Source organism: Zonotrichia leucophrys, chromosome 18 (genome assembly GCF_028769735.1).
Source record: "Zonotrichia leucophrys gambelii isolate GWCS_2022_RI chromosome 18, RI_Zleu_2.0, whole genome shotgun sequence".
In the NCBI taxonomy this organism is placed as follows: domain Eukaryota; kingdom Metazoa; phylum Chordata; class Aves; order Passeriformes; family Passerellidae; genus Zonotrichia; species Zonotrichia leucophrys.
Genome location: NC_088187.1, coordinates 12,205,554 through 12,228,632, shown reverse-complemented (window position 1 = coordinate 12,228,632; position 23,079 = coordinate 12,205,554). Strand labels below are relative to the sequence as shown.

At 41.3% G+C, this 23,079-nt stretch overlaps 2 protein-coding genes across 2 annotated transcripts in view; one reads left to right on the top strand and one right to left on the bottom strand.

The window, feature by feature from the left end:
• Positions 1–1,407: 1,407 nt before the first annotated feature.
• Positions 1,408–16,132, bottom strand: SLC16A3 (solute carrier family 16 member 3). Its single transcript, XM_064728246.1, has 5 exons — positions 16,003–16,132; positions 9,488–9,732; positions 8,781–8,924; positions 7,668–8,435; positions 1,408–6,399 (listed from the first exon to the last, which is right to left on the bottom strand). The coding sequence occupies exons 2-5, from the start codon at positions 9,708–9,710 to the stop codon at positions 6,113–6,115; spliced, it is 1,422 nt and encodes a 473-aa protein (XP_064584316.1). The 5' UTR covers positions 9,711–9,732; positions 16,003–16,132; the 3' UTR covers positions 1,408–6,112.
• CCDC57 (coiled-coil domain containing 57) overlaps positions 15,808–23,079 on the top strand; it is a 26,541-nt gene continuing 19,269 nt past the window's right edge. The window contains exon 1 of the mRNA XM_064728245.1: positions 15,808–16,438. Within this exon, the coding sequence (XP_064584315.1) occupies positions 16,416–16,438 (23 nt within the window). The 5' untranslated portion in view covers positions 15,808–16,415. The remainder of the gene's footprint in view (positions 16,439–23,079) is intronic.

The following is a 23,079-nucleotide window of genomic DNA, read 5'->3' as shown; positions in this document are numbered from 1 at the left end:
AAAAAATGTATTTTGTCTGACACGTCATCAATGGATCTTAAGGCACGTTTTTCAACGAGACTCAGAAGGTCTTTTGCTGTTTAAGAATTTTAAATACTAAAATCTGTATATACTTTTTCATTGGGTTCAGAGTTTTATTGTGAAAGGTTTTAAACTGTTGAAAGAGTAGTAAATGAAAAGTCAGAAGAGCAAAAGCTATCCTTTCTTAATGCTCTGAAGTATTCATCTGGGAGTAGTGAGGAAGGCTGCCAGCTGAAATGTTGCTGACATGATGAAGCAAATACGGAGCTCAGTCAAGGAAATAACAGTGTATATCTAGAGGTAAGTAGCTTTTTACTCCGTATCTTAATTTGCCATACATTCTCAGACAAATACAGGACTGCTGATCTCACTGACTGTGTCACTAGCAAAATGCTTTTAAGAGCATAAGCATTTTAACTGACACAAAAATAACCTCTGTTTCAGAAGCATTGAGAAAGCTGCTGAAACAATCCATTCCAAAGCTGTTGCTTCTCATTCGCGGCGCCACTGCTGTTGTCAAGGTTTAGTCTTCCAGAAGTAGAGGAGTACTTTCTTCAACAGGTCCAGCAGCAGGAAACAGCAGCTGTGCAAATCAGATCAAGCACATTTTCCCCTACAGTGATTGGCCCTACTTCTTTCAGACTCAAAGACAGCCAGAGGCAAAGATAAATTCTGGTTTTCTGTCACAAGAGTGGGCTGACTACATGCTAGTAAGTTCTGTCATTTTAGTCCACTGAGTAATATTAATTCCTGCAGCAGTATATGGCTTGGTTTGGCCATTGGGTTGCAAAGCATTTGATTACACCTTAAGTCTTGCCAATTTAATTAAACTACCATAAAAGGTAATCGTGTATCTATTCAAATACTAAGGGGAGGATGTGTTTATGTAAACTAGACCTGCGACCTTTTCAGTGTAAATATACAGAGAAACTTTTTTAAGTGAGCTTTGAAAGTTTTCTCAAAGATCTCTTGACACAGATTAAGCACAAGTATGTACCTTCAGATTCCAAAAGATCGGTCTTGCTTGTGAATTACATTGCTTGTAATTTTGATTCACCTGGATGTAGCCTTGAGATTATACCTTGAGGAGCTAGTCCTAGCTGAGGTACCATAGGAGCCAAAAACCCACAACATAAATGTATGCCTGCACTGTGTTTTCTTAGGAGCTTTCAAATTCTGAAGAGCATCACTTGACAGTACAGACAGCTTGCCAACATGTCAGTGTTCAAAATATTTTGGGCTTTATAACTCAAGACAGTTCATAAAACTTTACCTGCAGACAAAATCTGGAGCACTATTCAAAGGAGAACATTAATATTTTTTACAAAGCACAGTACAAAATTAATTGCTGTTATTTTAAATTAGATGATGCTTTAAAGTAGTTTTCAGGATCACTTACAGCAGAAGCACATATCCATTTTGGAATTGGCCAAACTATGAGTCATGACAAAAGCAGTCCCCTTGCCCACATTAAATTGTGGCTGCCTGTCAGCTGAGTGTCAGCTCTTCTCTATAAACACTCTTGTCCCTGTATAGCGGTTTAATAGGTATGTGCAAATGAAGCCTAATATCCATATTGGGGTGCTAAAGTTAATTTTTCCTCAGCTTATTTTCTCAAACCCACAGTTTTTGACAATCAGATATTTATTTATTCACTACATTTGCAACAGTTTACTAGAAAAGCATAAAAAAAATTACTAAGTATAAATATACACATTACATTAAAGTGCATTAACAAGAAACAAAATGTCATCTCGCACAAAATTAATTGCTTCTCATAATCCTATAGATGAGTGTGGCAAAGAGACACAGACACACTACATAAGTCAATACTTACATGTTGTAACGTGTAAGAGTTTGCATTCTGAAATTCTTCCTTTTATAATTGTCTACCAAACTAAACATTTTCTTTGGGATGTGCCAATGGTGCATATATGAATTTTGCTTTTTCATTTTGAAGATTGGTTGCTTGATTAGGGGAATGTTCTAATTTATTTTTAAAGAATGATTCTATGTGGCCTAATACCCGTTTGTGTAGATGGAATTTAATATTACACAAAATCTCTCCAGTCCTTTACACCATATCTTCATACCATCCATCTCAAGTCTTAACTTTAGGGGACTGGCTTATTTTGAAACAGCTGCATTACTTTAAGACTTCTAGTTCTGCTGAGGTCTTCTAGGCTCCAAATGGGTACAAAATATTTAATTTAGAATTTTCAAAAAAGCAAACTGATCTTTGTATAGGAGGAAGAAAATAATTTTAACTCTGCTCACTGTCTAATAAATGGGCAAACTGTCTGTAATCTACTCCTGTGGGTATTTTGCGTGTTTACGTATATATTTTTATTCATGTATGTATGTATGTATCTACACACATATGTACGTATGTATGTGCAAACACATGTATTCTTTTTTATCTAGTCTCTGTGTATTACTGGCATTTATGCACATTTAATCTCCTTGCATCAGGCCCTTACTTTTCTAAGACCTATTACATAATCAATCATACAATACTTTGCCAATAAATCCTATAGTACACAATTTATAGAATGTGTGAAGATCCAAAATGCTTTCAAAATTTTGCCAGCCTGCGGGGTAAAAGACTATTCACGACTTTCAGAGAAAGAATCTTGGAAAACTGTTTTGGTTTTTTGATTGTTTACTTTCCAGACTTCTTAGATATATTCATGATCTGTGTGTCAAAAGAAATTATATATGTTTCAATAGTGTATGATGTAGGAGTAAACTAGAATCTTTGGATGCTTCGCAACTTGGTTGCATAATTACCTACATTCCCTTCCTTTTCCTTTTCCCTTTTTTCAAATCACAAAATTTTAATCAAGTGAAGGTGGAACAAAGGTTCATCTGGGTAGATGTTGCATGAAACTGTTCTGCCTGTGACCCTGAGCAATCAGTGTCTCCTTAGCAATGCTTTATGGCTTCGATGTGTACATCCTCAAAATATGTGGATGAGCACATCTCGCAGACCGCTCTTAAGGGCATCTCAGTTGGTACTGAGATTAAAGAAATAGAGTAGCAAAGTATCTGGAAGAATTTAAATCAGTTCCTTGCTTTTAAATATACAAAATACTTTTAAAAAAATATTTATCAATCTATTTAAATATTTACAGTAAGCAGAGTTAAATTAAAAAGAAGCCTGGCTGGACAGTGCTGGGAACCTAAGGACTCGATGCTTGTGGGGTTTAGTTTTGGTTGGTTTTGAGTTTTTAACACACTGGGGTAGAAGGAGGGAGATCTATAAAATAGGAGATGTATTGACATGGCCACAAAGGGTTATTGGAGCAGTTGGGTACATGCTTCAGCCCAGTCTAGTGTAATGGCCAGCAGGTGTTCAGCCTGGATATCTGGCATGGAGGTTTCCTTCCCATCAGTTTAACGAATCTCTTTCCAAGAAGATAAAGGCAGCTGAACAGAATGAGGACTGGAGGGCTACCACACACTTTGGTGTTACCTTGAGTGGAACTGAATGGGAGCAAGGAGCTTAACTGGCTCTAAAACTCTGAAGTACTCTCAAGCCTGCCACTTTGGATGTTGCTAAGAGAGCTACATTAGGAGTTTCTCACCTTTGTATTGATGCTTCTTGCAATTAATTAAAATGATAAAAGATTTTACACTGATAATATGTTTTTTTAAACTGCTTAGTGAATTAAATTCTAATCCTTTTTTTCCTCACAGTCAATAAAGGAGTCCTTTGATTTGACCACTGTCATTCAGTAAGCATCTCCTGCTGTCATAAATACTGCAAGCCATTGGTAGGCCTGTGCTGAAAACAGCACAAGAGCATTGGCAGTCCCAGTCAATGGTATTGGTCTTTGAGTGGAAGAAAATAACTTGTATTGGCAAATGAGGCCTTTCTATTAACACCAGTTTTGCTTACAAGATGATTTATGGTTTCTTGTTGAACCGTGTCTCCTTGTCTTCCTAACTTCTTTTTCTGTCTCAAATCACATAAAATTACAGCATAAAATTTTTTCCAGCTTAACTGTAAAAGTATTATGTATGGAAAATGAAACATAGTCTGGAAAGTCAGTATGATAAGCACAAATGACATTCTGTCACCTATAAAGCAGTCTGGACAATTTGCAGAATAACCATTTCATTCTGTGATAACTGCATAGCATTATCTAGCAAAGAAATCCAGTGATCAAAGCACACGGTAAGTCAGAAATGGCTGTCTGAGAATCTGAATTCACCTTTGGAAAGGTTTTCAGTTTCTGCTTTTTGAAACAACAGGGAACTCCAATCTGAAAGCTGTATCAGGCTTTCATGTATCATCTGAAGCAGCCTCCAAGGATATAATAAATTACTCTGTGGATTCCGTTTTTCTCTTGCCTTCTGGAGTTATCAGTGTTGTGCTTCAAGTACCAATTTAGTCTTTAGCAAACTGGAGCTAAGTTCAGTAAGCAAGCTGTTACAACTGGAAAATACCATTCACTACGATTGCTGCCACTAAATTAATAAGACTTTAAAATAATGCACTACATAGGATGTAAAACCAGTTTATTCTATGTCGCATCCATTTCTTTTTAAAGTTATATTTCTAACCTTCCGATTTCTGTGCAAGGTTGTCCTAACATTGCAAAACCATTTTGAAGAAACTTCCAAAATGGAAGTTGGTATCATTCATTAGAGAATGGTTCATGGTTTTGGCACTTTGTTTCCGTTAGAAATTTTAAGTGGATACTGAATTGTAAGGGATTAGGGTCTTTCAATTTTCAGTTATTAAGCAGAACAATTTTGGCACCTGAAAGCCAGTATTCCTTTGCTACTACTAAGAAAATTGAATCTGTTACATTTAGTCTGTTTTGAAGATTGTTACTGCAGTTACAAAGCCTATTCAGTTTTTTATAAGCAGATTTGAGAGATGAGATGCAGTAGCATGATTTTATATTTTTAAAAATTACATTTCTTGAGTGGTTTTGGGTGGGAAAAAAAACACAATGCCTTCCTTTTCTATTCAGTACCATGCCATCATAAAAATTATCAACAGTTCTGTCATGTTTCCTCAAACAGCAAGAATGGCACTTTGAACTTCCATAGATTAAGCTGGGGGGTAGGGAAGTGGGATAAATGGGGTAGAAAAAAACCTCAAAACTAAACATATTAAAACCTTTCCATGATGCTAACATTGCATTTTATGGATGACTAACATGTTTCAAAGTAGTTCAGTCTCTTCCCAAAGTCTACCCACTCTGTAAGTCATCCAGAAACTTGCACCATCATTTCTTTTGTATGCAAAATGGACACTTTTTCAGACTATTCTACTGATCATCTTGTCCATGTTACTTGGAATATTTTTCAATGCTCTAGAGAAATTTTACTGAAAACAATGCATGGATTTGTGGACTAATTTTGTTTCCTCAAGGTCTGTCAGGATCCATTCTGCTGTTTGGGTTTTTTTAGTACTATCTCAGAATACCACTTGTGTGATCTGCTGAGGACACTGTCTGTAATGTGCCTTTCCAAAAACAGGATTTCCAGGTGATTATTGCAAAGGTTACAGATTTAGGCAGAAATGCATTTACATAAATCAAAGTTACAGATCTTATCAAAATTAAATTAGGGCTGAGCCAATTATCTAAAAAAAAATCTAAAAAGGTAAGAAATTCTAAAACCTAATGGAGACCTTTAAGTTCCTGAGATTTTTATCCATCTCAAACTCTTTTCCCTTCACAGAGAACGTAGGGAAATTATATTTAGCCACACAACACAGCAATTTCATCAATATTGTCTGAAAACATACATATAATTCCACTTTTCTGAAAATATGCTTTTCCCGTATCTTCCAAGTGAGCAGTTTCTGGTGATGCATAGCAAGAGCCTACTTGTGTTCATAAAAGCTTTTTTAGTTTACATAAAATACATAACCACAATGTTCCACCTTTTACCAATAAAGCTAGTTTTCCGGTAAGATGTTGTCTAGCTAATCAGCTTCCAAAGAGACCTGATGAGCTGACTAGCCCCAAGTTACTAAAGCAGATGGCCCAACCCTAAACTATTTCTGTTTCTAAAATAAATAGCGTTGGAAATCTTTCTTTTCTAAACACTTCTCAGTTCCTTGTTATGCTCATACACATGTTTCTGGGTTAGTTACAACTTCGCCATTTTTTTCAGGCTCATCTTTCAGAAACTGCTCCACTTCAATAGAGTCCACTTTGGCATCTTCAGGAGTTTTGTTTTCACATTTGTTTAATTCCTCTCTTTCTGCTGCTTCTTCTTTTGTATGCGGTTCTTCTGATTTTTTCTTAATGCAGAAGAAATTTCCCAAGGCCAATACAAGGGCTGAGGTGGTAACTTCAATTCCAGCAATAATGAAAACAAACATGTACCTCCCCGTTGCATCCAGGAGTTTTCCTGAAAAAGGCAACATTCCAGGTAGTTAACAAAAGTGATTATCTTGCAGTGAATATTTTTCTGATTTTTAAAGCATTTTGACTCTCCTGTCTAGAATCACCATGACTACCTAACAAGATTTTTTGAAATAGGATTAAAACAAGTTTATAACAAAATATTTCTCAATTATTTCGGTTCAGTTTAACAGTCACTGACACTGCATGAGATATCAAAACACATAGTCTGCTGCACACAGAGGCATGCAATTCATCTGAAATAAAACTGGCCTCGCCTTCAGATGCGAAAGATCAAACAGATGCTTTGTATTTCAGATAAAAATATGGGCATCCATGAATGGTATCTGTGTCATCTGTATCATGATCTGATCATCTTTATCCTCTTGCTCCCAATTTCATTTACCTTTCTACACGGGTAGTGGACTGCCTGCTTAAAATGAAAATGTTATTCAGTAGTCAGTCTGGAGTAACTGACTGATTCTGACACTGGGAAAGGTAAATTTTTACAGGATGCAGTGGATGTGAAAGAACAGGTGGGAGGATATGAAGGAAGTGCCTCTCCAAACTTGAAGATTGGAAGAAGTGGTGCATAATACTGGTTTTCCCATGAAGGAGGTTTTGTTAAAATTGTCTGGTATAAACAGTAAGCATTCTATGGCAGTGACCTGGTGGGTTTTGGGAGGGAAAGTGTGTTTCAGTTCAGGGTCTGTAAAATGTATGTTCTTTGATTAGTAATTAATTTGTGTTTTGACTTCAAATTAATGAATTTTACTATTTTGTCATGTCCCCCTATTCTTGGGTTGTAAGATGTGCAATAGAAGCACTCCACCTTCCTTAAATCAGTCTGGTTTTATAGGCCTCCTTGTAGGATTTTATTTCGTCTTTCAGATGTTTTCTTTCCTCCCTCAAATCTACCATGGATATAGAGAATGTATCCTAATATTTCCCAAAGAAAATTGACAGGTTTCATATTCTGAATCCCAGTCAGCTATCTACCAATAAGAAGATCAGTGCAGGATTTCAGAAAGAAATAGCAGCATCTCGAGATGGCAGTTTAACCAATCCTGAAATAGACCCAAGAAGGAAACGGGTTATTCCATCCCTTCTTGGAGTATTTCAGAGTGCAACTGCAGAAAGCCTTCGAAAGATGTGCAACACTAGCACAATCTGCACTTCTTGAGTGACTCGCATCTTTTTCTCAGCTCCCTTATATTTTGTGTAAATGAATGCAATGCACACAATTTTAAATTCTGTGCTAAATGGCATACTTGCCTGCTGATGGTGGGCCAATCAGAACAGCCATAGCTTCTGCCAGGAGCACTAAACCGATAGCACTGGAAAACTTCTGCGTACCAACGATAGCCATGAGAACTTCAAACTGAAGAGCACCTACCATTCCATAAGAAATGCCAAAGAAAATGCAAAAGACCACCAGTCCACCATAATCAACAGACATAGAACCCATGAGATCTGTAAAACCATTAAAAATCATAGCAAAACTGAAGAGGTAGACACAGCGTGGTCTAACCCATTTAAGACCAGCTACCATTCCACAGATTGGGCGAGCAAAGATATCAATGAATCCCAGAATAGTCAGAAGAAAAGCTGCTTTGGTGTCTTGATACCCTAAATCCTTGGCATAACTCACAACAAACACTGGAGGAACAAAGAGGCCAAGCACCATGATAGATGCTGCTAGTGTATAGATTACAAAACCACTGTCTTTAAACACACTGAAATCCAGAAGTTTTTTCTTCACTTTCTTCTCAGCTGGCTCTTTGGTAGCTTCAGCCTTTTTGGGTGGCTCCAAAGGTCTCATTAGTGCTCCGCATACACAGCAGTTGAGCAGCATCCCACCCAGGATAAGGAATCCTCCTCTCCAACCGTACTCATGCTGTAATATCTGCCCCAATGGTGAGAGAGCACAAAGAAACACTGGACTCCCAGCAGCAGATAGCCCATTGGCTAAGGGCCGGCGTTTGTCAAAGTAACGGTTTAACATGATGAGTGAAGGCTGAAAGTTTAGTGCCAAACCCAAACCTGTAGTAGAGGGTACATAAAAATTAATACTGGCCTACAATATCATTGTTAAAGATATTCTAATTACAGTTTTTCTGACTCATGACTTAAGAGAAAATAGTTTTGTTCCAAATGGGCAGAAGAATCCTAAGATAACACAAAATATTTTACCCCCATAGTATTATTGTACTTTACGATTACACTTCATGCTAATAACAAAAATAAATGACCTTTAATTCCACATTTATCTGCCATCTTTATAAAAGCCCAGTTGGGTTATCCTTATGCTTCGGGTATTTTTCACTTAAACAAAACTTCAGCCTAAAGCTAAGATATAAGTGAACTCATTTTCAGCATAGTACTTACCAGTAATCACACCTGCAGTTAGATAGATCTGAACGATGCTTGTGCAGAAGGAAGCTATCACCATCCCCATTGAAGCAAAAAGGCCACCCACCAGCATGACAGGGCGACAACCAAAGCGATTGACACATACGCTACAAAGTGGACCTAGGCAAGAAAAGCAAATTACAGTTGCTACAATAAACCAACTTTACAACTGATTTTCTGATACTTTGTATTTCTTTGGTAGACTTCAAAGTGCAACGTTCATAGTAGGAATCAATTATCTTAAAGGTCTAAGGTCTTTCCAACTTCAGTGATTCTGACTTGTTTTGTACTTTGTCCATGAAGTCAGGCCAATCAGGAAAAATGTCCTTCCCTCTGTAGTCAAATACTTTTGTAGTCAAATACTTTTGACTATTTATAGTCAATATTTTTTGTCTTCATAGTGCCCTGTGATTTTTCTTTTTCATCATCTTTAGCAGCTACTGACTTACAAAGACATAATTTTAAATAAACTGGATGGGCTTAAAAATCTTCTGATTTATGTGATTATTAGTAATTCTTCCTTGGAATGCCTTATTTGCACACAACTAATGATATGCAGTCATGATACAGACTGTAAACGGCTGTAAGATTTACAAACTTAATTGTATGACAGTAATAATTGTAATAACAATAATTGTAATAAAAAAATTGTAATAACAATACTGTTTCAGATAACTACTCACCTGTTCCATAAAGCATGGCCAACAGAATGGAGGAAATCCATGCAGTGTCGCTATATCCAATGCCAAATTCCCGGATAAGTTCTTTAAAGAAGACACTAACTGCCTTAGGAAAGGCATAGGAGAATCCTGTGATGATAAAACAGCCAAAAAGGACAGCCCAGCCCCAGCCTCCATCAGGGGCTTTAACACCTGAGGGACCATCATCAGCTACTACAGCTCCCATGATGAAGAAGCTTGTGTGTTCCCTAAGAAACAAAAAGCAATTAGTATCTCTAAAATTGCACAACCATTTAAACTAAGGCTTGGAATTACTTTTAAAAAACAGTCTTGTAAATGCAGTGCAATTTTAACTATTTCTTGTTTAGGTTTTTACAAAGCTTGCAAAAGCACATGAAAATGAGATGCACGCAGCTGAGTTTTAAATGAATGGCCCTGCACAGCTCTCAAAGTCAAAGCTGGATTCCATCCAAAGCACTGCTTCATCAAAAAACTGAAGCCGTAACAGCATTTCAGGGGTGTATCTTTCACAAATATGTAATAATTACTGCATTAAAGTCTGCAAGATATTTTATATAAGACCTTTTTACATGAAGCTCCTGGCCTACTCACTTAGGACACCTGTTGCATCACAAATGCTCTGTGAAATGGAGGACTAATCACCCAGATTTTTTTATTCCGCACTGAGGACAGCTGTACAGCCCTGATACCCTGTTATCTTGAAAAGATAGAAAGGTCCCCTTGAGATGATGATGAGCTATCATTTTTCACACATCAAGTTCAAATGATAAACTGCAGTGAAAATCCCCAAGAGCCATTTTTGTGGGTGCTGGGAGTTAGTAACTGAAGCAATGCTCAGTACAGCTGCCTGCCTGACACAAATATTTGCCATTGTTGTTACTACATGATCAGTAAGAAAAAGTAATATATGATGAATCTCGGCTCAAATGTATAAAGAACAGGAATAAGATGTAAAATTGAAGCACTTCAGGGAGTATTGTCTCTCGCGCTACTTCCAAGTTGTCCGAATACTTCATTTGAAGTGAAGGTTGAAAATACTGGGGGAAGGGTTGGGCAGTTTTCCTTCATTTCCATTACCCGTCTAATAGCAACACAAAGTTAGTAATAATACATGAGCACGCTTTGTTGAAATACAGCAACTGGCAATCTCCCCAGACTGCTTATACAGTGCTGGGTGGGGATATTCATTGCCTTACAGCATTCGCCTCTGGGCACAGGCTGGGACTGTGTCCTTTACTGCGTCTACAGCAAAGTTGTTATAAGGGCAGCCTCTGCAGACCTAACAGGGCTGAACCCCGATAGCAAACTACATCCATGCCATATGAAGCGGCGAGTGGCTTTGAGAAGAAACACCGTTAAGAACTATTTGGCAGCACGCTTCTTCCTTTCAGGAGAGAACTGTCCAAGATTTTCAGGGGGAGAGAAGTCAACTCGGCACGCGGCGCAGCGAGCCTGGTGCGGCCGCGGTTCGGAGGAAGAGCCGTCTCCCCCCGCCGCACTCCGACCCTCGGGCAGAGGCTGCCGGAGCCGCCCCGCCCGCGGCCCCGCCTGACCCGCGCGGTGATGCCCCAGCGGGGCGCGCGCGGCCGCCGCACTGAGACGTGCGGGACGTGACTCCCGGGCCGGGGGCGGGCGCTGCCCGCCAGTTGCGCGCGCGGCCCGGGCGGAGCCGGGGCCGCACCCCCGCCCAGCGCTCGCAACGGCCGTTGCCGGAGCTCGGTGCTCCCACAGGAGAGGGAAATATCCTCCTTCCTGGCCGTTCTTGAGCTCTACCATGCCCAGCAGAGCAAGTCAGCCTGAAAGAGACACATTCTGATGCACCTGCCTTACGGAGCTTACCATCTTTGCCATGAGGAGCAGTCTCTAAAACGGTTTTATGTTTTGCTGTGATGAAAGAGGTAGACTTGCTGATGTGAGGGAACCTGGCCTACTTTCCAGCATTTCATAAAAAAAAGGTCTACAGGGGAGCACACAGTAATATCCATTTACTCTTTACATCACGACTACTACCACATTTGACTAAAAATCACCATAAGCCAGCACACCAGATCTTCAGGCACCATCCTTTCAAGAGTGGTTCACATTTGCACACACATGCCTCAAAAACAGCTCTCTTAAAGGGAAAGGCTGAGAGAACTTGGATGGTTCAGCATGCAGAAGAGGATGCTCTGGGGAAGCTTTATTGCACCTTTCCAGTGTCTGAAGTGGCTACAAGAAGGCTGGAGAGGGACTTGTTACAAGGGCATGCCGTGATTGAACCAGGGGGAATGACTTCAAACTGACAGTAGATTTAGATTAGGTATTAGGAAGAAATTCTTTAGTCTGAGGGTGATGGGGCCCTGGTTGCCCAGAGAAGCTGTGACCGTCTCATCCCTGGAAGAGTTCCAGGCCTGGTTAGACAGGGTTTAGAGCCATGTGGCCTGATGGAAGGTGTTCGTGCCCACAGCAGCGGGTTGGAATGAGATTAAAGTTTCTTCCAACCCAAACTACTCTATGATTCTACAATCAATGTTATTCATCTGGTTTTGTCCATTGATCATTCATGTTAACACATCAAAATAAAAAGACCATTAACCAGAACTAAATGAACCCTGTCTCCATAACCACAGCAAGAATGTACTTCATCCTGTTGCGGTGTACCTTACTAGGCTGGGCTGCATTCACCTCCTTAAGAGGTGAATAATAAATAATAAGGAAGTAGTGCAGAGGTTCCTTTACAAAATGTATAAACGAGGGGTACCACCTTTAGAAAAGGCAGGCTTCTGGTTGATCTGCACTGGCAAAATTTTTACTTAGGATTTCACTACAGTGCTGGGATGCCATCAAAGCCTGCTAAGATAGAAGGCTACTGCCTAACTATTGCAACAGCTTGTTTTGCTTTCTGCTTTTGCCAGCTCAGCCCTATTTAGAGGCAAAGGATTACATTTAACTGGCTGCAGCTCACTTTCATATCTCCACAACAGACATAACAGTATTGTCAGTATTTGTTCCAGATTCCTTCTATCATGAATGGATTCTTGCTTTGGTAATGTGCAAAACAAAGGTAGCATCTGGGGTTTCATCTTCCTGATATTATCTTCTTGTTGTCATGGAAACTAATATAGACTCAGTTAGGAGGAAATATTAGGTAGCATTGTGGGTGGTGTGATGGTGTGGTTTCTGGGATGACGTATTATAAAAAGGAGCAGCTAGAAAAGGCAAGAATCTCTTATTTGTGTTTAGCCACTAGTCTTATTGGCAACATAGCTGTACTTCATGGTCAGCAGTATGGGTAGGAAGGACACTTATGAGCGTGTACACTGACTTATATAGCTTGAGAACTTCATGTTCTCAAGAATTAATTTCAGGAATTTTCAAGAATAATTAATTTATTCTAACTACAGCTGAAATCTACACAACCTTGACTTTCTATGATACAAATAAGAGATGGTTATCAAAAATAGAACATAAGCCTCCGAGTAGGGTACCCAGTTCAGCCTAGACTTCAGTCTGGAGCCACACCCCGGTGAGATTTGTATAACTACAAAATAAGGAAGATGGGATAAGCTGAGTAATGTAGACATCCTCCTTCAGTTTCTCTTAACTGTGAACAAAGAAAATAATTTCTCTCTTCATAGGGTATTGGAGGTATGAATATCTTGAAAAGCATAGGCTGCTTAATGTTGTGCTAATAGGAATTATAAACCTCCTGTATTTGCCCAAAGGTATTAAAATCTAACTAAACAAAATATGCATGTTATTCTTGATTTTAAGAATTCCTAAGACTAACCAACTCTACTGAAATTTTTCAAGAAATGATTCCTGAAAAAAGTTTTTATTTTAATATTCTCCAGATCCTTATGGTGGCCCTCTACATATAGAACAACGACCCTTTGTATTGACATCACTGACATCTGCCTATTCAGCATGACTTTAACTCCTTCCTGCTTCTCCAAAGTACAAATGCATAAATCTTTAAATCAGATTTTATTACAACTCAGGTAACTCATAGTAGCCATTTAGATGGGCCACTGGTATAACCCACTAGTGCATTTCCTGTGGCTTACCTGCTTAAATATTAGCCAGTAGAATTATATGCTCATTCCAAAGGCTGTTCCCCACAAAATCATTACCATATTTATCAATGCCTATTTTGACCTCCTGTCCTCCTTGCAAGGCCCCACAGTGACTGCCACTGTCCCATTTTGGCCTCCTCCATTTCAAATGAGACAATTTTTCGAGGTCTGCTGCCTTTCTTAAGGGTTTGCCAGTTTTCCCCATTCTCTCATCTCCCTCTTAGAACTCCTAGAATAATTCTGTGCTGTCTGTAGCTGCAAGTGATGTTCCATACCAAATCTTGTCTATTAATTACTCTCCAGTCCCCATTTAGCCTCAAAACAGCTGTTCACTGCTGCTGCACAGTGAGTAACATTCATCACAAGTTATTAGCAGACCTCACTAACAGTAAATTCACACTGCAATTTTATGTGTAGCAGATAATGATAACAAGTTTAAATTCTATTATCTGGGTAAAGTGCTCTATAGGGAAAGTTGTGACTATTTATTTGCTTGTCCTATTTTATATCATGAAAAGTTGCAGAATCCCAACTTCACTTGAGAACAACTTACAATTAATTTTCATGCATCATGAAAATTAATTTCAGCTCTGTGACTGTGATGGCTTTGCAAAATGTTGAAGCTTTAGAAAAACATAAATGCTTGACAATTGCTTATAGTGAAGAAGTGTCCTTATATTGTTTAGTATAAATCCAGAAAGTGTCAGAGATAGATAAAAACTAATTAAGGGTCGAGTCCTGTCACCAGCTGGGCATCTCTGCTTATTTTTGCAGACTATAATGGAACTACCTTTATATATAAAGTGCTCACATGCACATGCACTGTATCTCAAGCTAGGTGAGCACTTGTAGCAGAATGTAGTGAGGAAAGATAATCTGGCTCAGAGGTAATTTTCACTTTGGACAGTGCACTTTCATAATAGGGTGTCACACATTGAGATATGTGAATTGCCACCTTCAGTCACAATTTAAAATGCCAGCTTTTTATTTCTGTAATATACCTTGAGTTATACTTCTGACTGAACCACAGAAGGTGTACTGTACTAATAGATTCTGATTTACATTTTAAAACCGCTGCCACACTGCTTCCTCTGAAATAAACACTGCAAAACCATACATGGCTTTACTCTACGACATCCTAAATTGAACGGATTGCCCAAGAGGAGTGCATTTACTCTAGTGCTAACGGTCTGCCCCTGTGAGGAAGCTGAAATACTGAAATTCAACTCCAGCTTTTTGTGCTTTTTCTTCTCTCCACAGAATTGCTTAGAAGGCAAACCGCAGACCCCTTCAGGTGGATTGCGAGCAGCATCAAAACAAGGCTCTTTCCCAAGAGATGGAGGGGCTTCGGCGGCCGCCGCGCGGGAGAGGCCCTGGGGGAGAGGGCTTGGGAATACAATGGTGGCGGTAGCGGCGTCGCCACGGCCACGACCGCTCGCGCGGCGCTCCGGGGCGGGCACGTAGTCCGCGCAGCCCTCAGCCGAGGCGGCTCCCGGGGAACGCTTGGGTCGCCGCCGCAGCCCTAATGCTCACGCAGACCGGGGAGACGCCGCGCGATTCCGTGCCCGGGTGCCCCACCGTTCTTAGTGTGCTCGCTGAACCGAGTAACGGGGCTCCTGCCTGGGGCTGAGACGATGTCCTTATGAGGGAACAGTCCCTCAGACTGCTCGTCATTCGCTTTGACGGACCTGAACAGTCACCGCTATGACAAAAAATTCCGAAATTCACTTCCGAGGGCTCTACACTGAAACAGGAGCTGAGCAGTAGCGAAGGGACAGCGGAGGCGAGAGACCCTCGTTCCCCAGTAACGGTGTGAAGCCACGAATGGCGGAAACAAAGCCCGAGCTCGCGGGCGTCCCACGAGCCACCGGTGTGGCACTGTACGTGCCCTCGGGCCGGCGGCACTACGTGCCTAGGCGTGACCCGGCTGCCAGAGGGGAAGCCGGGGGCCACGCTCTCTCGTAGCAGGCGGAGTGCTGCTCGGTGGCCAGCACCGCTCAGCGCCCGGACAGCGCTTTTAGGCTGGTGGCGCTGAGGACGTTGGGCGACCCATACGGCAACGCGGGTTTCCCGACGAAGAGCTGAGCCCGCGTGGCCCCACGAGCGAGGACAAAAGCAGCCAGTGGGACGACGCCGCGCCGACCCTCGTAGGGTGGTGCCAAGGGGTGCGAGAACAGTCCGCGTCGTGCCCACGTCCCCGCCGGCGCCCAGCGTAGCCTCTGGGCACAGGATGAACCCGTGACTCTTACGCCGCGCTTTGCCCAAAGCTTGGGCGGCGCAAGGGCTCGTCCGCCGGCCCGGAGACCCCCACGCAGAGAAGCGCCCTCGGTCAGGTCGGCGCTCTGGGTTCGGCTCACCCGGCTCCGGACCCCCCATTTAGCCCTCCCCGCGGCGTTCGTCCGCGTGCCCCCGGCAAGGACTCCGCAGCATCAGCCTCAGTACCTGAGTCACGTCCCGCGTCTCGGCGCGGGGATGCCCGTGCTGGAGCCGGACCGCAGCCCGCTGTGCCCGTGTGCCCGCGCAGAGCCGCACGGCCCGTCTGCTCCCGGGCTGGGGAGCGCTCCCGCGCGGCGGCTCTGGAGCTGCTCGCCCCGCCCTCCACACGGGGCGCGCCCTGGGTCCTATCGCCGCCGCGGCGACTCCCCCTCCGCTACAGGTTCTTCGGCGCCCGGGCCCCGGCTGCGCGCAGCGCGACTCCACCGGCGCCGGCTCCGAGCGGGGCCCCGGTGCCTCACAAGGCATCAGCACGAGCTTTGCGCTGCTTGCGTACAGTGCAACGCGGGGCTGGACCCTGCCGGCACGAATGCTGGGCTGGCTGTCCGGAGGAAGAGGACCTGAGCAGTGGACTTCAACTTATGAATGGATTTCTGCTGTTGAGGTTTGTTCTGTGCTACCGTTTCTGTTTTTTCGGGAGCGATCAGTTTCCTCATTGTCTCCTCCCACGAGAATTACTCCTACGAGCTTCCTTGCTTAGTTGTTTTCTTCTTAGAAATTTGAGTGTGATAGTGTGCATTCTGTAGACGACCGTTAGGCTTCCCTCCTCATCCTTTACCAAGGGAGTAAATATTATATTACTCCCTGCAAATGCAGTTTCATAACATACTCCTCCTTTTACATCCGGATGGACTGAGCTTTCTGCATTAATCTCTTGGGACTCAACTGGGATTCCTACAAACATTTGATTATAAAACTGATGTGCTGATCTATGAAAGTTGTGGTGGGATTCTTAAAGGCACCAAAAGTAGCACTCCTATGGATACCAGGGGCTTAGAAAATTCAGGAGTAGGTGACTCCATTCTTTTGTGTGCTTCTAGCACACAATCCAATATATACGGGAATGACACCACACCTGTGTTTGGTTTTCACTCCCTCACAACAAGACAACATTGAGGGGCTGGAACATGGCCAGAGAAGGGCAACAGAGCTAGGGAAGGGTCTAGAGCACGAGTCTGATGGACACTAGCTGAGGGAGCTGGAGAGACTCAGCCTGGAGAAAAGGAGGCTCAGGAGACCTTATCACTCTCTACAGCTACCTGAAAGGAGATTGTACCAAGGCAGGCATCTGTCTCTTCTCCCAGGTAACAAGTGATAGAACAAGAGGAAATGGCCTCAAGTTGTGCTGGAGGAGCTTTAGTTTAAATATTGGAAAAAATCTCTTCTCCAAACAGGTTGCCAAGCATTGGAATGGCATGTCCAGGGAAGTCATGGAGTCACCATCCCTGGAGGTTAACAGCTGAACTCAACGATCTTGGGGAAAAAAAAATTTCTAAATGATTCTATGATTCCTATAACCTATGTGGAGTTACCCAGGGGTAGGATTCTAAGTAGGAGAGGACAAGTAGGATACAATATTATCTTTTGAGAACTAGGATATCGCACAGATTAGTGGCTTCCAATGTAAAACCTACTTGCTGGAATCATGTAATACCAAGGCAGGAACTGAAGCTCTTTTAATGACTTCGAAGTTTTTTCTTTCCCTTGCGCATTATGTTTGCATTGGCTATTGGTTCAATTTTGCTGAAATATAGTACCCATTTGTACATGCTTAAGGATTCATTGCATTAATGTGTGAAGATGAGCAAGGCCATGTGGTTTATTTTGAGCAGATAACATACAGACAATAAGATTGACACTGCTAATCTTAAAGACTAGTAAAAGTAAAACCGGTTTTTGACTGTCCTGCTGTTATCTGAATTCAGGCCATTCACTTGCAAACTAGGTGTATTCAGATTTCAACATCAATCCCTGAAATGACATTGTGTAGTCTGTAATCTTTTTTACTCACCATTAAAGTTTGTCTGTTTGGGACACTACTGAATCACTGTAAGTTATCAATTACTCATTTAGGGAACTAACATGCATTTAACTATGTGACTAGGGGCTGATTGAAGGTACATTGGAGAAGATGACAGCTAATTTGAAAGGGGGGGGCAGGGGTGAGGAAGGGTTGAAAAGATAATGTGGTTGATAGGTTAGGCAATGGCTAATATAAGGGTGTAAAGAATGCCAGCAGTCAGAATGGTGTACGGACTTGGACATTTGCCTATTATGTGCTGATTCTGATGAGGGCTCTGAGGGGCCCACTGCACAATATAAATTATGCCGGGACTTGCGCTATAATTTTTGTGTGTTCATATATAGAAAATCATTTTAAGCCAGGTTTCACCATTGTATTTTAAACCAGAGGTGATTCATATAAGTAAATTAACTAAATCTCTTTAATAATTGCAGTATTCTGTAACTATATTTTGCTAAATATGGAACTTGCTTTATTTCGAAAGTCAAATTGTTAGTTCTGATTCTAATTTTCATTGTTAGTGGTGGAAATAAACCCCTTCTTTCTTTAACTGGCATGGGGCTGGACACGCAATTCCCTTCTGATGACATAAGGAAAATTATATAAGAACTACTGATAATGCTCTATCTTCTCTAAATTAGTGTACTTCAGATATCATTTGGGTGCAGCATTCGAGTTTCTGGAAGTTTATATGATCTAGAAAAACAGAAGACTGACACAACATTACAGGAAGTTTGCCTCATGACTTCCAGACAAGCAAGTCATCTAGTGTGACTAAGGGAAAATCATGCTTTAGGCCTGCTGCATGTTACATCTTCCTCTGTCTCACCTAGACAGTGTAAAGCAGTTTAGTTGATGGATACAGTTTTTAATAATTAAGTGCCAAGCTTTTTAAAGTTTTTCACATGATGCAGTGGGAGTTCAGAGAGGACGGGAAGTTTGTTCATATCTGTTAACGGCTGTACTCGTAAGGGGCAAAGAGTCTCCTTCCTGATCTGCGCTAGGGAGAAATTGATTAAAAATAAACGGTTGGATAAACAAAATGTATAGGAAGACAAGTGAACGAGAGAGTGAGATCTGAGAGTATGGAACAAGTACTAGCTGTCTTTTGGGAGAAGGGGGTCTTACTGAACGAGACGGGGGCTGCAAAGGAGCGTGCCTGCGCTCACACGAAGCAGAGAAGAGGCTGCTGCGTGAGAGCAGTGAGGACGGAACGGGGAGAATGCGAGGAGGAGAGAACACGCTGCCGGTTCCTGGAAGTGAATGCAATACGAGGAACCGAGAAACAGGAGGCAGACGGGGGCTGGCACTGCCTCCGGGAGCGAGGGCCGGAGCGGCGGCGGCAGCAGCGGCCCCGCACCGGCGGCGCCATGGAGACGGGCCCGCCCCCGCGGGGCCCCGCCCGCCGCGGCCCGAGCGGCCTGCGGCCGGGAGCGGAGCCATGCGGAGGTTCGTGCCGTCAGGAAGCCGGTCGCCACTGGGCTTCTCCATCGGAAGGCAGTGCGGTCGCACGGCATCCCGTTGTGCCGCAGGTTGTCCTTCGGAGCTCCCGATGCGTCGCCTGCGCATCTCGCGCCCTCTTCTCTCTCTGGGGACCCTCTTTCTTTTCTGTACTCTTGCTGCAACGTGCCCTCTCTTGTGCTGTCCCTGAGTCCAAAGCATTATCTTGTGCTCCTCTCTACTGCCTACATCTAACGGGTTTATCTTCGACAGTCTGCCTGCCATCTGCTCTTCTGCCTCAGAGCCCTCCATGGAATCCTTCCTTGTGGGCTCTGCTTCCTGGCAGCCAGTTCCCTTGGCAATGTTGTCTTTTGCCGACACTCGATTGTCTTTTCCTCCCACTGTGCACTTCAAATTTAGTTAATCTTTTTAACTGTAGTTAAACTGTGGTTTAACTTTTTACCTGATCCATTTGGAACAACTGTTGCTGAAAATGTGATACTAAAACAGCAGATCTTTCAGTGTTGCATGTTATAGGCAGGAAGGCAGTACTGTTCATTAATATCCATAATTGTGACTTTTTAAAAAGTCATCTACTTCTTACTCAAATGAAGAAGATGTTACTTACAGTAACACTAGCACGATCGTGGGATTTGAACATTGCCTACAAGAATCAGAATATGAAGAGAAAACACTGTTTTAATTAACTTAGGGATAAATGTGAAATCTTGGCCAGCAGAGTTGAAAGACCATCAGATCATTGTCCTTTAGCACCGTTTGTTCCTCAGTATACCTGGGAAGACCAAACTCGAATTTTTTTATACTTCTCACTTCCAACGATCAGTGACTCATTTTTCGATCCTAGAGACCTGGAGTTGTCTAGATTGTTTGTGAAGAAAAATGTTATTTAAATTATGACATCCTTTACCATAGAGATATTGCGTAGCATTTTCTGATCTGAAAAATCTCTCATTTAAAGAGATTAAAGAGACACTATTTGAAAGGCATGCTTGTCTGATTTGTTTTCTGCATCCCTGTGCTTATTCAGAAGGGATTATCTGCAAGCAGTGACACAGAATAATACTGTACAATGAGAGAAGCTATATTTCCCCAAATCTCTGGAGAGAGCTGAACAGAAATGACAATTTTTTAAAGCATCCATACTGCTTAAAAATGATGGGTTTTTTCATCTACAGAATTTATAATCAGATAAGAGGCAAATTGGAGAAAAAACAATATGGAAGAGGTGGATGTGAAACAAGTAAAGGGTTTTGCATGTAAAAGCACAGGCTCTCTCTGTTGGTTATTTTCTTTTTAAGTAAAAGCAGACAAATGGGACACAGCAGCTAATATTGTTAATGAAAGAGAGGGCTGAACTGTTCCTTGATTGGTCATACATATCTCAAAGAAAAGGTAAATATGTGTGCAACGTGCAGGGTGGAGGGAATAAACACTTATTTCTGTTCTGTCTGCACATAATTCTTGTTTAATGTAATTACTGTCTTCAGAAATAACAGTCTCTTTGGGGTTATTCTCTGCTTAAAATGGTAATTGTTATAAAATGCTGTAAACTGTGCTGGATCCAACTGCATTTATAATGTAGAGATGGCTGGCTAAGTTTTAAATAATTTTTTTTATTTACTGTGGGTGATCTGGTCAAGATTCTGGAATTCATCAAAGATTACTAAATGATTGATGTTAATATGGTGCATATGCAAATTCATTTAAAGTCAGTTTAGGAGTTTTACATGGAGCATATCCTTTGGGATTGGAATGAAGAATTTGAGTCTCTTAAATCCAGCAATTGCTTCTTTGCCAGGCTCAGCTGGATACTGATCACAGTACAGCAGTCGTTCTTCTGATCTGCCTTGCCCTTAAGGGTTTGGGGATGAACAAGGGAAGTGCAAAAATGTATGTCTAGACTACACTGAGACAGCACTTCTGACAGACTTGGTTTGTATACATGAGTGCTGGCTATGGGATTCAGAGTACTTCAGGTGAAGTGTAAATTTATTTTAGCAAAATCTAGCAGAATCTGAAAGTGAATATGCATTTAGCTGTTTGTTACTCTCCAGTTTTAGTTCAGAGTTTTGACTCTGTAGGTATTATATGATCAGTCTTATCTAATCTATTGCAACGGTCATTCAACTACACAAAAACCCTCTAATATAGAGTTGAAAGTAAATAGAAGGTTGCAAAACAGCACGATAGTAATACAGGTTTGTTTGGCTGTGTGACAGGCTGCTGCAAACCTGTTAAGTCTTTAAGGGATTAATGCAGAGCTTTAAAGGTTCAGTGTATCATTAGAGAACTCACTGGTCTTGATAGCAGTATCAGCTCCTCAGATTTGATCCTGACGTTACTGGTATTTTTCCACTGGATCACAGAGAAACTTTTTTGTTGATAGCAATTAAGAATATTGGGAGAGGAGGGGAAAAGATACAGAGCTGTTTCTATTTTCAAATGTATCTAAAAGATCAGATTTCTGCTGGTCAGCCCTTGTTCTGCAAATTTTTTCTTAACAGAAAATTTTGAGTCGAGGAGGAACTCAGTTATACTTGAGTGGAGATCTTGCACTACTTTTCAGCAGATCCTCTATATTCTGTATGCAACTAACCTTTGGAAGGATTGTTTGGGAAATAACATATACTGTTATAATTGGTTTCCACTAACTCATGGGGAAAGATGTTATGGTGCCTGTTTCTTTAGGAAATTACAGCATCCTCTATTAATAGGTACATGTTATTGTTCAAAAGATTTTATACGTGGATCCCTCATGCTTTTTAATGTAAATTTATTTTTGTTAGCTCTAAGAATAGTCATATAGGTCATCTGCTTGAGGATTATGTGAACCTGAAACTTCACATGGAGCAAAAGATTCAAGAACTGGAAGACACTGATGACAGAAATTGGTGTAAGCATGTTGGAAAAGCAATTTTGTGTTGCTGCAGTGCCATCTAGAAATCATTTTTCAGTTTTTTTTTTTTTATTATTAGCATGTTCTGGTTTAACATTGCTATAGTTGTATAAGCTTTTTTTTTGGTCTATTGTTTTATCTCTCTAAAAATTGATTACACTTGTAATTACAGTTTAGAAAATTATGCCTTACTTGTGTAGTAGCTGTTGCTTTGCTTGTTTGACAGCTACCCCTTGTAAGGAATTGCTTAGAATATGTTTAGTAATGTGAGAGTGCATAAGATTATTTTATGTAGTAAGCACGCTGCTAAATTCGTTAACCTTGAAACTACAGGAAAGGTCAGCATCTAGAAAGCAGAGGTAGTCTTAGGCAAGATGAATAAATGTACACTGTTTATCATACTCCTAATTACAAGGTGCTTCCCCCCTGCTTCTCCTTCTTATATTCCTGTATTTCACCAAAAAAGGATCATCTTACTAACGGTGAAATTTTATCTTCAACTGTGATACCCTAGGGAGGCATTATACCATCTCTTTCTATATAACAAACTTTAAAGAAAAACAAAACATTCCTTCTTTGTCTCTGTATAAAAATGCATTTGATATTGGAATTCCTTTTACTAATTTACATATGAATGTGTTTAGTCCTTAGACCTAGAACACTTAATTTTTGTCCTGCCAACCAAACCAATATATAATATAAATGGAAGCGGTATTGTTAAGCAATTATGTCTTCCACCCAACACCTGACAATCCAAGTCTCACTGCCCTCAGTACAGTAGTCCTGCTAAAATAATGAACCTTCATCCAGGACTCTCTTTCTCATGGGCTTCCTAAAGACAATTTATGAACCTACCTGAAGAAGT